General features: G+C 48.8%; 1 protein-coding gene across 1 annotated transcript in view; it reads right to left on the reverse strand.

Annotated features, from left to right (window-relative positions):
* Positions 1 to 661: 661 nt before the first annotated feature.
* The window catches only part of EIF3I (eukaryotic translation initiation factor 3 subunit I), a 64,235-nt gene continuing 47,781 nt past the window's right edge, over positions 662 to 17,115 (reverse strand). The window contains exon 11 of the mRNA XM_069622482.1: positions 662 to 1,425. Coding sequence (XP_069478583.1) covers positions 1,344 to 1,425 — 82 coding nt within the window. The 3' untranslated portion in view covers positions 662 to 1,343. The remainder of the gene's footprint in view (positions 1,426 to 17,115) is intronic.

The following is a 17,115-nucleotide window of genomic DNA, read 5'->3' on the forward strand; positions in this document are numbered from 1 at the left end:
TTAGAATTAGTGCCAGGGCCAGACAGGGCAGTTTGGACAGAGGACATATTTTCTTTTGGTTTTCATGACAACGGACAAGCACCTTTAGTTTCTTTAGATAGGTAGGATTTTCCTTTACATTACAAGAACCCTAACCAGGTCTTCCAGGTATGCGACTCACCACAGGTCAGGTCCTTCACGGCAATGGGTACAAAAGGAGTGCAGCACCCTGAAAATAAGGCTCACCTGTGAGCTATATGAACGATTATTTTTAAATGGGTATGCTATACCGCCAAGTCACAAAGGTGTGCATATGTTGGGAACAACTGTCAAATGCCTATACAAAAGCCAAAACTATTGGCATCGCCAATGCTTGTTCTATGTAAGTTTGTACTTTGATGTACGTTCGAAGAAATGTTTTTTGTTCTAGTGATTGGTTGCCCATTCCACTTTGTAATTAATGACCATTAATGAGGATGGGTGGGGGTCGGGGATTTCCTAAGAGGCCTATTGAACAATACCAATACATTTCTCACATAGTTCAAACCTGCAGAAGCCCGACCAGTGCACAATGATCAGAATGGTGTTTTCCTACAGCGAAGAGCAGCCATGTCGCACTCACTGACATCGCATTGGCCACTGTGTCGCCAGCAGAGGACAGACCCAGCACAAATGCCAGTCGCATCTTCAAGCTTACGATTTATTTAAGGTTTTTATACAAAAAACACATTATCCAAGGTAACTTTTTTTTACTGTGGTATGTAAAATTTCAACAAAATGGCAATTTATACTACTCCCCCCACAGCTCAGGCTGAAGTGTGTGACCTAACGCGCACTTGATCATGAATCATTTCATTTACAGGGGGCACAGTCGGTGAGCAGGCAAGTTGAAACAAAAGAAATCAAGCATAAAAGACGCTGGACAGCTACTCATTCAATTAGCCAGTTTCAAATAACCGGGTCACTAACTGCGGTGAGCAGAAGTACACGTTTTTATTCTGTTCACTGGATCTGGTAACCATACTTCCCATGATATCAGCCGCATCCGCCTTACTTCCTCATGATTCAGACGATGAGTCACAGCGTGAGGTCACACGAGAATTAGGGCATCAGAGAAAAGAACATCTGTGCTCCCACAAAACTCCCTCAAATTGGGGGGTGGTGGGACGGAGGGGTAGAAATGGAAAAAAGGCCACGTGGTGTACTGTGTGTCCTGTGTCCGCATTAACTTCATCCACGCTGCCACCTGCTCCTCGTGGCAGGCCAGTGGATGGTCCTTGGAAATCCTGGTAGATAAATAGGAAATTGAAAGCAGAGTGAGAAGTCATGTTGGGGGGGCTGGGAATTAGATAGTGAATAGACCTTCAAGCTTCAAATTCAAACTCCAAGTATTGGGGGTCAAAGCTGTGGATTCGCACGTAGCCATCTTCACCGCCACTGCTGTAACTGTAATGAAAAAAAGAGAGGTTGCTGAATTCAGACAACTGCACCAAGAGCCAGAATCCTGGACACTAGATGATGCTACAGGGTCAGAATCCATGACGCTTCCTATGGGCCCCTTCACACCTCCTCACCACAGCGTTACACAGATCCAACAGGGCTTGAGTACAGGACACATTTCAATTAGCGAACACTAGAATCCAAGACAAAAAGTGTTCCCACAGAACCAAGAGTCAAAACAACTGGCCATCCTGAAGAGCCAGGATGGTGGACACTTCACAGAACACCAAAGAGCGTCTACGGCAACAAAGAAGCCCCTAGAAAACCACAGGATCACAAAACCCAGGCTATTCCACAAGGAATGCTACCAACCTCAAAACGGATGTCACTGGGCCGGGTACCAACGCCCTATGCCAGAATCCAAGCATAGGACTGGGTACATGCACCCTATGCCCGAATCCAAGCATAGGACTGGGTACATGCGCCCTATGCCCGAATCCAAGCAGAAGACCGGGTACCAACGCCGTATGCCAGAATCCAAGCATAGGACTATCTCAAAGGGACAGAATTCAGTACACTTTCACTTAGCAGCCAAGTCCAGAAGCAGGATGCAATGATCGCACTGCGGCAGAGGAATTATCCCATATTTCAGAACCATTTCATAACATCTCAAGTCCAAATCCCAAAAGACCAAAAGAAAGGAAGCTGTGGGGAAAAAAATCAGTTACTTAGCTTCTGGAAATGATCTGCATTACTCCCACTGATGCCTCATCTAAAGAACTACCCCTCCAGATGCAGACTCACATGGACACAAGATAGCCAATCCGCAAGTGCCACATGGTTCCATACCCACCTGTTTACCTTCGTTCTGACCTAATCTCAACAGTGGATCTGCCATTAAGAGTCAGAGCAATACTGCATACATTATACATGGTGGCTCAAAATCTGGGAGATGGAAAAGATTACTGCCACCATAAACGACTCGCCCCAAGTTCAAGGACCTTGCTCCTGTGGGTGACATACTGTAGGGACAACTTCGGCGCTCTCCCCCGCCCCCAAAACCAGCTGTCTTTCTTCCTGCCTTAGAGTCCTAGTTCTCTGATCCAACCAGCCCCATGGTACTATGATCATAAGGCGTGCTCAAGTTCAAATACTTTGCCATAGCAATTGGACCAATCTACCTCACCTGCCCCCTTATCCTTCCCTTCCCATTTTCTCCACGTTGTCGTGAACTTATGACAATTTGATATCTTTGATTGTCTTATGTAAAAACAACACCACAAAATTATAAATAAAATGGAGTCAAACATTACCAAAAGCAAATTGTTCAAACGTGATACCTTCCTCCAAAAGTATAATCTCTTGAAAGACTCCTATAGCCATAGGGCAAAGGTCAGAAGGGGGGGGGGGGGAGGGACCCAAATACTCTACTGAAGGAAGCTCAGTAGGACCAAACACCCAATTCTTGCACCTCCTCCCCCAAAACGCCAGCCTGTCAAGACAGTAATGCTCTGGGAAAGGAAGCAAATTGGGTCATGAAGCTGTCAAACAGATTGGCAACAAGGCACTCCTCCCCCTCTGCACACGCTTGAAGTATGCATGCTCCTACGACAACGTGCTCCCATATCAAAACAGCACTTCTTTCATGAGCCTGTTCGTAACAGGTTTTGACAGGGGCAATTAAACAACTAGAAATAGTCCGCTTTCAAACGCACTTCCTCTTTCAAGTGCCAGCAGAGCCAATCAGCTGAGTTTCTGTAGTCCACACACACGTTCTTAAACCTTGCTGAGGGATAAGGCAGCAGAATCTCTCCTCTGCCCGGGAGGGATGAGAAAGAAGAACGAAACCTGGAAGGTGGATTCTCTGCTGCAAGTGGACTTCAGAAACCACTTAAGGTAAGAATGACTGACGTACCCTGAACGTTAGGGAGCTATAGGGTCAGAGTCTGAAGCAAGTCAACAAAAAAAGAAAAAAATAATAAACTACTCAAAAAGGAGCCCAAGTAAGATCACATTGTGGAATGCTCCATGCAGTTGGTAGAAAGGAATTCACCAGACCTTCCAAGAATTGGTCAACAGTAGGAATAGCCAAGTACGACCCTTCCTCAGAGGTTCTCTTGAAAACAGAGGGCTGCTAGGTAGTCCTTGAACAGAGCCAATGCCAACTCCTGCTTTAGCCAAAGACGGACTCCAAACATTCATGAGGGGGAATACCAATTAGTCTACTATGTGCCTCACACAGCAGCAGCATTAACATCATCGGTGCAGCTGTAGAACGCACGCAGAGGGGTATCTTTGCACTATTCACAGATAACAGGTGTGGTTACCCAACTCAATGGTACTCATTTTACCGACCTCAGAAAGAAGGGTTCTGTGGACCTGCGGGGATTTGTACCTGTGACCATGAGGTCAAATACAGGTCCCTGTAGTGGATGCATTAGTCCACTTAGCCACAAACGTGGTTATGTCATCTACAAGCATACATTACTTTGTGGATCAGACAGTAGTAAATCTTTACCTTGTCCGAAAAAATTATTCTCATAACTCAGCCTGACAAAGTCAGATACTAAGGGTCAACAGGGCAACGTTAGGATGAAGAATCTTCCAGCTCCCTGCAAAAGGAAGTCTGCTTTCCACAGTATTTTCCAGGATGGACACATCAGATCCAGCAGCACAGGAAACCAAGTTCACCCCCAACCAATCTTATTGAAATTGGCTCCCTGCAATGCTTCAGTTTCCACAGGGCCATCGGAACAAGTGAAAATGGGGGGGCGGGAAGCATACACAAGGCAGATCCCTACTGGATCATCAAGCATCGCCCAGGAGTTGTACCGACTGTCCAAGATGGCCACCAGGGTGCAAGACGTAAATCCCTGAGCTCCACCCTGGGCCTAGCAACATAACACAGGACTCGCTCGCTAAGGGAAGCACACGCCACCCCGTCCCCCGATGACGATAGGGTCCAGTATAGAAGCAAACAAATGATGAGGAAGGATTGCCCCCACCCCCAGAACACCCGGCAAATCAAGACACCAAGGACAGCAGTGAAGTGGCAGGCGAGCTCCCACCACAAGGTCTGAGCCCGGTGGCGATCCCGCAGTGGTGGGCAAATAAGAACAGCGAGGAGGAGCAACTGCGGTGAGCAGAAAGTGCACGTTTTTATTCTGTTCACTGAATCTGGTAAACATACTTCCCATGACATCAGCCGCGTCCCCTTACTTCCTCATGATCCAGTCGATGAGTCACAGGAGGAAGAGGAGCGAATTCCCCAGCACCTGCCCACGTTGGGCGGGCACTACCTATAAGATACCCTAGAGAGAGTAGCGTGGACGCTCTTTCCAGGGTGCGCGGGCAGGAACCAACGTGAAGACAGACCCCCAGTACAGAAGCGGCCCAGCAAGTGGCTGTGGGAGGCCAGACTCTGCTCTATCATAGGGCGAACAACCCAGCTGCAGACAGAGGAGCTGGCGGCTCTGTGGCGAGTGGCCAAGTCAGGTCATGCAGCGGAGCACGGAATAGCTGTGGCTGGCGGCACCCCTACAGCGAGAACCAGGCAGCCTGGTGGGTTGCGGTACCTTGGGCCCATAGCACTAAGGCCTAGGTAGGAGCAGCTGGGAGAAGAAGCAAAGTTATTGGGACCAGACCACCTTTGAAGGAAGGGAGACCTGGTGGCAATTATTGCAATACCGGAGGAACGGGCCCTTATGCAAAGAGTGGCATAGATGAGCCTGGGCTCAACCGACTCAGCAGCCTGCCACCGTACAAGCACCATACTGGGTCTCAGGAGAGCGAGCTGGTACCCGAACTCAAGGCACCAGGAAGACGGTATGTGGTGAGTGGAGAAGGCCAATTGAGGAGGAACCGGCAACAAGGATACACAGACACCCAGATGGCAGGTCAGAAAGGAAGGAGCACAGCGGCTCATCCAAAGCAGGAGCACAGCGGCTCGTCCAAAGCAAGACCCCCGGCACCAAGAAGAGCAGATCGAGAGCTCTGGACTCAGGGAGGGGAGAAAGCATCAGAGACAACCAGCGAGAAGCAGAACCAGGGACCAGTTTACATCAATCAGGGAAGAACTGCACAGCTCCCCCTAAAGGAGATCAGAGGAGAAATAAAGGACCTGGGGCACACAGAGTGGACACAATGGAGCATGGCCTGGCCAAGGTGTCGGAAGACACGAGACAGAACAGTGAACTCTTGGAGCAGCTAGCAAGGATATCCCATAACCTGGAGATACAAGCAGAGGACATGGAAAACCACTCGTCAGCCCGGTGGGTCCGTTGGCTGGGCCTGGGGTGTTTGCGGCCGGTAGTCGTCGTCTACTGTTGTGCGAGTCTATGTGTGGTTTTGTTTTGTTGTTGCAATGTAGTGAAGTCTTTGCGGTTTGTTGTGCTGTAGGTTTTGGTTTGGAGTTTGAGGGGTGTATGCAGAAGGGGAAATTGTTAGTATGGTTGGTTAGTTTGCGTCTCTATCCTGAATTGAGGCGCTCGGCTTGCGTATTCTCCCCTGATCTGGGTCCGACTGGCGTACAAGGTTCCTTACTCCTATGGTCCCCATCTCTACTCCTATGGTCCCCACCTCTAGCATGCTCTCTCATAGCTCCCCTTATCCTCCCTTCATCCGCCTGTGGCCAGTGCACCTGCCAATGTCAACATCTCAGGTAGTGTGGTGATTGCCAATATCTTGCAAATTCCACAACACTGTGGTACCTGGCGGTAACTAAGGGGCAGGGGGAAGTGTTGGTGGAATTATCTGGGGTGGTTGTCTCCGTGCGCGTCGCCTGTTTTCTAGTCTATCCAGTGTCACCCGTCTAGGTGCCGTGGGAGCTTCCCTGTCTGTTCGGGTTTGTCCGTGTCCTTTCCAGTTTAGTCATCCTTTTTCCCATTTTGGTTTTCAGATTTAGCCTGTGGTGTTGAAGAGCCAAGTTTTTAGTGATTTCCTGAATTTTAGGTGATCTTCAGTGTTTCTCATTTCTTTTGGAATGTTGTTCCAGGTTTTTGCGGCTAAGTGGTAGAAGGAGGTGCCTCCAAGTTTTTTCTTAAGGTATGGTTTGAGTTCCAGGCGGATTTTGTTGCTTGATCGGAGGGGTCTCGGTTTGTAGACTTATTTTCTTTTATAGGAATTCTGCTCCTTGTCCGCTGATTGCCCTATGCGTTATGCACATAAGGTGATGTGATGTTTTACTGGGAGCCAGTGTAGTGTTTTTAGGGCTGGAGTGATGTGGTCTCTTCTGGATAGTTTGAGGAGTAGTCTTGCTGCTGCATTTTGGATCCGTTGCAGTTTCTTCAGGAGGTATTCTGATATTCCGAGGTAGAGGCTGTTTGCATAGTCGATTTCTGACATGATTAGGGCAACGATAGTGAGTGTTGTGTGTGTGAAGGAGGGGACAGGTAGAATTCTTCTTGCCGTGTGGAGGAGGAAAAAGCATTTCTTCACTGTTGCATTTATTTGTGGTTCTAGGCATAGCGTGTTGTCCATTAGGACTCCCAGATTTTTTTCTAGCTTCGATGGTGTTGGTGAGTTTCCCATTTCCGTAGGCCATGGGATGGTCGTTTCGTTCTCTTGGTCTTTGGATACGATCATGATTTCTGTCTTTCCTGGGTTGATTTTCAGGTTGTTGGCACACATCCAGTTGAAGACTTCTTTTAGACAGTCGATTAGGGTTGAATGGTCGGCATCAGTGTCCTTGATTTTGTAGATGATCCGAGTGTCGTCTGCGTAGTTGTAACATGTAATGTTGTATTTTTTGAAGATTCTGATAACCGGAGTCTGAAAGATGTTGAAATATAGTGGAGATAGGGAGGATCCTTGTGGCACTCCAGTGTCGTTAACTCGTGGAGTGGATTTGAAAGGTTTGATCCATACGGTTTCTGTTCTGTCTGCTAGGAATGATTTGGTCCAGCGTAGTGCTGTGTCCATTATGTCTGTCTTCTAGTCTTTTGGTCAGGGTGCCGTGGCTAACTGTGTCAAAGGCTGCGGAGAGGTAGAGCAGAAAGGGCGGAGGTAGTGTTTGAGTCTGCGTTAGTTTTGAGGTTGTCCCAGATGGATGGATAGTGCCGTTTCCGTTCCTCTCGCTGGTCTGAAACAGATTTGAGCTTGGTCCAGAAGGTGGTGTTTTTCTACGTGTTCTTGGGTTAGTTTATATACGTAGGTTTCTAGAAGATTTGCTGGGTATGGGATGTTAGAGATCGGCCTGTAGTTGGAAAGGTCATCTACGTCACCACTTGTGTTTTTCAGGCGTGGCTTGATGTATGCTGATTGAAGATCCTCGGTACAGTCCCTGTTGCTAGTGATAGATTTAGAAGGTTTCTGTAGTGTTCTGCTGGCGATCCTTGCGCGAGGATTGATTTGTAGATGTCTGGGGGACAGGGGTCCATGGGTGATCCCGCTTTCTTGCTTCGTTTTACCAGCATTGGGAATGCCTCTGCTGATATTTCAGGAAAGCTTTGAAGTTTGTGCTGTAGTTCCGTTTTAGGTTCGTTTGGTTGTATGTTGTGGTTGGTCCCTTTTGTATGGTTTGTCGGATGTAATAGATTTCTTTTTTTTTTATTTTATATATTTTTTTTTTAAGTTGTCTGCCAGGTCGTTGCATAGTTTTTCTGAGGGGCTTGGGGTGTTATCGCAGCCTGGTGGGTTTCTCATTTCTTCAATGATGCTAAACATTTCTTTTTGTGTGTTGGTGGCATTGTTGATTCCGTCATCGTAATGTCTTCTCTTTGCCTTTTGAATTTCCTTCTTGTATGCGCGGATTTGTTTCTGGCACAGTGTTTTTCCCTGGGTTGTATTCTTTCCTCCATTCCAACTCCATCTTTTTGTTCTCCTTTTTCATGGCGTTTTAATAGTGGGGTGAACCATTTTGCATTGCTCTTTTTTTTGATGGGGTGAACGGTTTTTCTGGGGTGAGCTTGTCTATTGTATCTGCAATCCATTTGTGTAGTATCTCTGCTTTTCCGTCTAGGTCAGCTAGCTCTAGTTCTGTAGTTGAGGGTTTCGTTAATTCCAGTTGTTCAAATAGGTTGCTTTCTTTGGCGCGTTTCCAGTTTCTTTTGGTGGTGGTTGTGAGTTTCTGATGTTGTATGTAGGCTTGGGTAGGCAGAGTGATCACGAATGGGATAATGAGATGGTCGCTCCATAGTATTTGTATTGGAGGTGCCGTGGTGATGAGTTTTTCTTTGACGAAAATTGCGTCTAGGTTGTGTCCTGCCGAGTGTGTTGCTCCTTTGACTAGTTGACGTAGTTTCATGGTGCCGAGTTGTTCAATCAGTGAGTTTTGGGAGTTGGCGTGGCTGTCTTCAAACCAGATGTTGAAGTCCCCCAGGATGATTAGGTGTTCGTGGCTGATGGCTAAGTTGATGATGGCTTCTATGAAGTTATCGACGAATGTTGCATCATATGTCGGCGGTCTGTATACCAGGATGAATGTGATGTTGGTTTTTGGGCTTGCTGTTAGGTTTATTACCATAGTTTCGCAGTTGAGGATGTTGAGCGGTTCGTCAGTTTTTATTTTCAGGTGTTCTTTGAATGCTATAGCGATGCCTCCTCCTTTGTTTTTTCTGTTTTTGTGTAGGCCTTTTTTGGACGCATTTGAAGTCGGTCGGAAGGCAGCTTTGGAGTGCGACTATGGGTTGACAATGGGGTGGTCGGGGGTTAAAGGCAGTGTAGGTAAAGCTAAAGCAGTAGGCCTGTTAAGATTGATTTCTGAACTCTGACCTGGTGGGCAGAGGTTCAGAAGGCCAGCCTAGTTTCTTGAACCTGGACAAGCCAGACCAATCTAGGTAGCATTGGCGGCAGTCAAAACTAGGTCTCAGGAGGGGTAAGGGTGATCGAAGGACCCCAATGAGCACACAGTAAACAACTCCACAAATTACTGAGTCTGGTGTATATATCAAAAATACATATACATTTATTAAAGCCTTTTTAAATCAAACAAGATGAAACCACAGCAATATTAATACTAACGCAACCAAATACTAGGGAACATATATATACAGTGCTATTATCCTAAAGCAATATTTAAACAAGTATGGATCCACAAATTGTAACAGAAGGGGGGTCAGACAGTGCAAATATACTTTAGGCAATTCTTCAGCAACCCAAACACTAACTAATAGGCAGTCCAATCCCTACGAAGTGTGGAGCCTTGTGCTCAAAAGTACATTTAGCGCAGCAGCGCTCGAGCGTGCGTTAGTACAAAACTTGTCTCTTCAAGTGGTTGTAATGGCTCAGAAAGGTGGGTGAGATGATTAAGAATAAGGTTCCACTATTCAAGGAGGGTCTCCACAAGCTGGTAGAGCGATTTCCAGGAATCGGATGGTAGCGCAGGCTACAATAACAAAAGAGACGGACCCTTGGGGGGGTCACTCGTGCGTAAAGGTCTATGGATGCGCCAGGTGCCACCGGTAAGTGTTGTGCTCACTGACCCTCAATGCAGTCCTTACCAAAGTTCGCCAGTCAAGTCCAGTTCGCTCGAATGTTCGAGTCCCGCAGTTGCGCGTCTCTCTGGCTTTCAGGGGCTGCGTTCCGGGACATCAGTCCGTGGCGGGACAGTGGGCCTTTCTCCACTTCTGGGGAAGGGAATTGGGCCAGTTCCACTGAAGGTCGTCTTAGGGCACAGCAGCAAGGCACCCACACACCGTCACCACAGCAGGGCGACAGGCACCACGTAGGCTTGCGTTCAGGGAACCTCTTCTAATTCCAGACCTAGGAAAGCTAGGTGTACGAGATTTGGCAGGAGAGTGCCGTCTACCAAGAGCTTACAGTTTCCCAAAGTCTGAAGTCAAAACTCGAGACGGCAGCAATTCCAAAGCAAAGGTCCCGTACGAGCTGGTCAGTTCACTGGGCGGTCCAAGAAAACTTCCTAAGAGGCTGGTTTGCAGGGTAGGCAGGAGGTCCGAGAGTAGTTGGTCCCACTACGGGTCGAAGCGCCCTTGCAGGCCTTCTATGGTCGGTGAGAAACAGGCGGCTCCGACAGGACACCAGCGGGGTCAGGGTGCCAAACCTTCCAGCGGGTCACCAGCAGTTCCACAGATCCTTTTCCTTGGTTCAGGATACTTGGCTCCTTTATTAAGTTCGGTGTAAACTCAGAGGATCGAACTGGAATAGGTCTAGGGTGCCTTCTCTTATCCAAAATCTCCTTTGCGCCAAAATGAAGAGAAACCAATAGGAGATCTACTCAACCATTCCAGACGTGGACCACGGTGGTCCCAGTTATCCCAGCACACCAGCCATCCTGGCACCCAGGATGTGTATTGCCACTAGACAGTCCAGCCCACAACCTGGGTGTGCGCACACACAAGGCATGTAAAAAGCCTGTGAAAGCCTTCAGGTTTGCGCGGGGGTCCGTATGACCAACTAAGGAATTTCCTGGGTCTTCTCAACCTGGGGAAGGCTAAGAGACAAAATGGCCAAAGGACTTCGTGGCATGTCCATTTTAGGCAGTGGCCATTGTCCTGGGCCAAACACGGTTTGGGCCATTGAAAAGAGTCAAATGCTTTAAAAGCAACAGCTGCCACCAGCTCCGCCTGGGCACACTTGTACATTCACCAAAAATCCTTTGAGGGTGTCTAGGGCCATAAAAATGAAAGAGACCCCAGCGCACTGTACTGGAAGGTACATTGTGCACTGATAAAAAGTTATAAAGAAATGGCAACAAAGTGAAAGACTAAGGGAAACAAAGGCTCCCAGTACTGACAGTCTGAAGGGCATGTCAATTTCAAAATTAGCAAAAGCCCAGCGTAGTACAGCATAAGGCTGGGCGCCACTGGTAAAAGTCACGCCAGGAGGGTCAGACAAAAGCAAAAAGTTGGGGGTTCACAAAAAAATGACAACTAGAAATCTTTCCTAACAAAGCCCAGGGGGAGGGGGTAGAGAACTTGGATTATGGTGGGAGGTATGGAGGAACTCAGGGATATATGTATCCTAGGTACAAATACGGATGAGGCCGGTGGGGGTGGGTCGAGGAGGCTGTCCTCTCAGACCCCCGATTCAGACCCCCGATTCAGACCTGGAAGGCTAGGAGGCAAAAGGGGGCGGGGACCAGTTGGGGCGAAGAGGGGGAGAAGGTTGGAGAGAGGAGGGAGGGGGTTAGGTGGAGGGGGAGTTGGGTGAAGGGAGGGCTGAATGAGAGGGGGGGGACACTGCACCAGGGAAGATGGGGACTTCATCCATTTAGGATATGGCTCTTAAGATCTGGTCACATAATGTGGGGGTCCAAAATACCCCAGTAAAGCGTAAAAAAGTGGAAATGCAGATCAGACGTGGCCAAACTAATGCTGCAGGAAACGCATATACGGAAACAGTACAGAGCCATTATATGGTTTAAATAATTTGCACATCTACATAATGCTAATGCTCAGGGGGAAACAGCTGGGGTGCTAGTAGGGCTCAACTACTCTCTCTCAAAGCACAGGTAATTCGTACTCAAGCAGACACACAGGGAAGGTATTTATTCCTACAGATACAGGTTGGCTACAGAATGACTGGCAGCGGTTTACCGCCAAACACGGGACAGGACGGGGTTCTGATAGAAGTGGTGGCCAAGCTAGAGAAGTTGTGTGTGGGTCTCGTCAGCGTGATGGTAGGGGACACAGAACTTGGGGCGATCATGATATCGGGCCATACACCCATGAGGGTGACCTTGGGAGGGGGGGCACCGCACAGGGGTCTATGGTCGTGGACTTTACCTCAAGAGAGGTTGCAAGACGCAGTAAAGGTGGAGGAACTAGGCAATAAAATAGGCGAGTACTTTAAAATAAACGCCCAACATGAGATTTAACAAGAAGGCCTCTGGGATGCATTTAAGGCTGTGATACAGGGAGAGATTTTAACACTCAGGGCCAAGAAATCGATGCAGAGAGGGGCAATGGAAAAGGAACTAAAGACCCAGGTGTGTGAGGAGATGCAGGCCATGGCGGGGACAAAAGGGACAAAGCGCACAGCGCTGTACAAAAGACTAAAAGAGCTGAGAAAACAATTAGAGCTTCTGCCAACGGGCAGGGCGGAAAGAGCCTTGCTGGGATCAAAACAGAGGTACTACATCCAAGCCAACAAAGCTGCTAGGCTTTTAGGTTGACAGCTAAGAAAGAAGCCAACTGTACCATTGAGCGTATCGGATGCAACGACAGTGACTGATTCAGAGGCTATCACAGGGGCCTAGGCAGAGTTTTATAGTGCTCGATAGGCATCAGACAGTCCAGATTTAGGATCGGCCGAACAATATATCCGACAAGTACCCCTACCTAAGATATCACACAAACAGGGAGCGACTAGAGGAAGGCATAAGGGAGGAAGGGGTTGAGGCAGCAATAAAGGCCCTGCCTAAGAATAAAACGCTGGGCCCGAATGGAGCACTAGACTCCCTGCCCTTTTTAACACGATGGGGTGCAGCGTTGCGTGATGCAAACAATGGGGGAAGAAAAGGTTGTGGTATTTGAGAAGCTGAACAAGGATCTGACAAAGTGTGGGCTGTACCGGCCCATTGCCTCATTGAACATCGATGGAAAAATATAAACCGGCATCTTTGCATCGAGTCTGAACCCTGTGTTGCCGAGCCAGATTGTGACAGACCAGTCAGGATTCATTAGGGGCGGCTGGCGTGGGACCACACGAGGCGGATAATACACCTGGTAGAAAAAGTGACCATACAATGGGTTCCCTCAGTGCTCATCTTCCTCGACGCAGAGAAGGCTTTCGACAGGTAGAATGGCTGTTCCTATTTAAGACTATGGAACACACGGGAATGGGTGCGAAATTTTTGCACATTGGTCAAGTCAAATTTTCAAAATCCCTCGATGCGCTTCGCAATCAACTCTGATTTCCAGAGCATTAGTATCACAAGCGATACTAGACAGGGGTGTCCCCCGTCTATGCTTTTATACGCAGTATATTTGGATCCCCGGCTGGCTACAATCCGACGGAACTCCAGGGCATACCATTACGGAGGAGAGGTTCACAAAATAGCGGCATTCACAGACTACATGATTCTGTCCCTAACAAGTAGAAACAATGGTACCCGCACCCATTATGGAACTCACCAAGATGGAACAAGTGACGGGACTTAAATGAACATGTCCAAATCAGAACTTCTCAACCTAGGGCCCACAGAGACAGCGGGCTGACTTGCCTAGATACTCTCTCTTTGCAGTAGCTGCTGATAGTATAAAGTACTTGGGGATGAACATAGTTGACTCTGTATAGCTGACACGAAGTTGGCTATCGAGCGCAGGTTAAGGCAGACTTGGGGAAATGGTTGCCTCTACGAATTCCGTGCTTCCGGGTAGGATCGCTACGATAAATATAGTAACACTCCCCAGGGTACTGCATTACATCCAAGCACTCCCCATCGGGATACTGCGGCTCTTCTTTAAAGAACTCTGCAGGTTGGTGTAGCGATTCATCTAGCATAATAAGCACCCTAGGGTGGCCCTGGAGACGCAGATGGCGCTTAAACATAAGGGGGGCGTAGGCCTCCTGAATTTTTATAAATACTATGAAGCAGCTCAACTGCGGGTAGTCAGGGAATGGCTCTCGGGGGACAAAACAAAACCACGGGCAAGAATGGACAAGGCTGTAGCAGGTACACAGCTATTGGTATGGCTATATAGGCATGACAGACCCCAGAATACTTGTCTAAGTCAAGTTCTAGCAGTGACCTGGAACTGGGACCAGATCGTGGATCAGAGGTATATCCTCACGCCCGTCCCCCTTCAGACCGCTATTCGGAGACCCCAAATTCTGCCCGGTGCAGGATTCATTCAGCAAGTGGCACAATGTGGGATGTACGAAAGTGGGAGACATGACGGGACATGGCATGCGATCTTTTGAAGAATGCAAGAAAGAGTTGGGAGTGACTGAGGAAGATATACTGGGGTACTATCAAGTGCAACACTGGCTGATGCACCCGGCAATGAAGGGGGCTGCCACTCAAGAGGTGACAGCGTTTGAAAAGTTTGTCACCACGCACACAGGGGACAGACAAATGGTCTCAAAGATATACACGATTCAAATAGACATGGGAACAAACAAATCCCGAGAAATGTGGGAATACCGGTAGGGAAATATACTGAAGCTAACCAGATCTAGTCAACTCAGGGAGGCATGGTACAAGATTATGTTTATTGAGTTTATATAGCGCTTTACTCCAAAGCGCTTTACAGAATAACAACAAGGTACAGTAATGAAAGAAGCATATTTACAAACATGAAACAAACCAGTAGTACAGTATGTGGAACAATTTACTCAAAAGGAGGGGAAGGAGGGGAGTGGAGGTAGGTGAAGGGGGTATCAATGTCAGGTTTGAGGTCAGCAGGAGTGGGAGGAAGCCCCCGGTTGTCGTCCTACACCTCCTGGTGGTTACAGTATCCAGTAGGAGGAGGGGGTAGGAGGGAGGGGAGGCAGAGGGTTTGAGGGGGGAGAGAGGTAGGTAAGGAGAGTTGGGGGGGGTGGAGAAGGGCTTTCAAGGAGGAGCAGAAGGATGAATAGGTGGGGGTGGAGCGGATAGAGGTAGGGAGTTCCAATGGAGGGGGGCCAAGAGTTGGAAGGAGCGGAAGCGTGAGGCGGCACAAGGGGCAGGGTGTACAGTGAGAAGGTAGAGATCAGCTGATCGGAGAGAGCGGGAGGGAGAGTAAAATGAGAGGAGGGAAGAGAGATAGGGGAGGGCAAGGTCATGGAGAGATTTGTAGACAAGACTGAGGAACTGATATTCTAAATTGTGAGAGGAATAGAAGCCAGCCGAGTTGAGAGAGTGAGGTAGATCTAGAGTCTCGAGGGCCAAGAAGACAGTACAGATAGAGGAGCAGTAGAAGGATTTTAGGGGAGTCAGGTGAGAGATATGGAGTTCAAAGAGAATAGAGGAGCAGTAGAAGAGGCGGGAGAAAATTAGGAGTTTAGAAGTGTGGAAGGAGTGGATCTTGAAGGCTTCTTCAGGATAGGGATGATGGTAGTGATGGTAGCGTGTTTGAAAGCTGAGGGAAAGGTAGCAGAGGAGAGACAGAGGTTAAAGAAGGTGGTTAGGTAGGGGATGAGGAGAGGGTAGACTTTGGGGATGAGGGAGGTGGGGATGGGATCAGAAGGGGCAGCGGTAGGGTGAGTTTTGGACAGGAGACGGAGGCTGGGGTGATGGGAGAGACAGTGGACATTAGCAGGAGGTGGAAGAGGAAGGAGGGGAGAAGGAAGGAGAGGAGATGAGAGATGTTTTGGCGAAGAGAGAATTTTGGATGAGAAGAAGGTGTCAAAGTCAGAAGGAGAGAGGGGAGAGTTTGTGGAGGGTCGGAAGTAGGAGGGGGAAAGAAGACGAGAGAGGGTCTGGAAGATACGGCAGGGGTGAGAAGCTTGTGAGTGGAGGAGGTTAGAATAGAAGGCGCGCTTGGCAGATGTGAGGCAAGAGTCATAGAGAGTGATATGAGAAGTAAGAAAATTGGTTAGCCAGAGAAGGGGATTTGAGCCAGTGACGGAGGAGGCGACGCATTGACGGAAGGTGAGAGAAGAGCCAGGGTTGGGAAGGTTTGTGAGAGGGTGAAAAGGAAGTAAGAGGATAGAGTTGGTCAAGACTGGAGGATATAGAGGACAGCGAGGAGAGGGCGTCGTTGGCCGAGAGGGATGAGAAGCCAAGGAGAGGGGAAAGGGAGGAAGAACAGGAGTCAAGGAAGAGAGAAGGGTTGAAGTTGCGGAGATCGCGACGAGAGAAGGAGGGAGAGGGGAAGGACAGTGAGGAGGGGGGGAGTGAGGGAGAAGGCGAGTAAGGTGTGATCGGAGAGATAGTTGGGAACAGACGATACGGGGGAGGAAGAGTGAGATGAGAGAAAGATAAGATCGAGAGTGGAGCCAGAGGAGTGGGTGGGGGGGTTGGGGAGAGAGTAGGTAGGAGTCGAGTAAGGAGAGAAGAGGGGAAGAATGAGATGAGGTTGAGAGAGGGAGGTTGAAATCGCCGAGGACAGAGGAGTAGGGGAGGGAGAAATGAGAGAGAGATGATGGTCTAGGTCTTCATAGAAGGAAGAGAGGGGGCCAGGAGGTCTGTAAATGATTAAGAAGGAGATCGCGTGAGGTTAAGTGAAGGCCTTGTAGAGAAATTCAAAGGAGGAGAAGGTAGGGAGAGGTAAGGTAGGAGATGAGGAGACATTTAAGGTGAAAAATTAGGCAGACGCCGCCTCCGCGACCTGTGGGGCGTGGAACATGAAAGGAGGAAGAGGGGGTGGAGAGAGATGCAGGAACAGTGGAATTGAAGGGGGATCCAAGTCTCTGATGCAGAGGAAGTGGCGGTTGAGTCGGAAGAATAGATCAAGAGCCGCAGTGGCTTTATTGCAGATGGATCGGGCATTCCAGAGGGCAATGTTAATGATACTGGAGGGATTGACAGTGGGGAGGTGGATAAGATTGGAGCAAGAAGGGATAGTGCGAGGGGGAAGTGGGAGGGGGGCATGAGAATGAGCGGAAGGTAAAGGGGGAGGGAGATGGAGGGAGGGAAAGACAGATCGTGTGCATGACAGGAACAGGATGAGAGTAAGTGCTGGTGGCCACACGGCAGAGTGTCCACAATTGGAGTAAGTGTCCGGAGCTGTTGCAGGTTCAGTAGAGGGGTGGGGGGAGGGGAAGGTTTCAGAGAAGGATGGGGAGTTACAGCAGTGAGTGGGAGTCCAGGCAGTGGAGTGAAGGTAGCAGCAGCAGAGGGTGGATCGGTGAGGGTGGTGGGATCCTTTAGAG

This window comes from Ambystoma mexicanum, chromosome 11 (genome assembly GCF_040938575.1).
Source record: "Ambystoma mexicanum isolate Mex_15411 chromosome 11, UKY_AmexF1_1, whole genome shotgun sequence".
NCBI lineage: Eukaryota > Metazoa > Chordata > Amphibia > Caudata > Ambystomatidae > Ambystoma > Ambystoma mexicanum.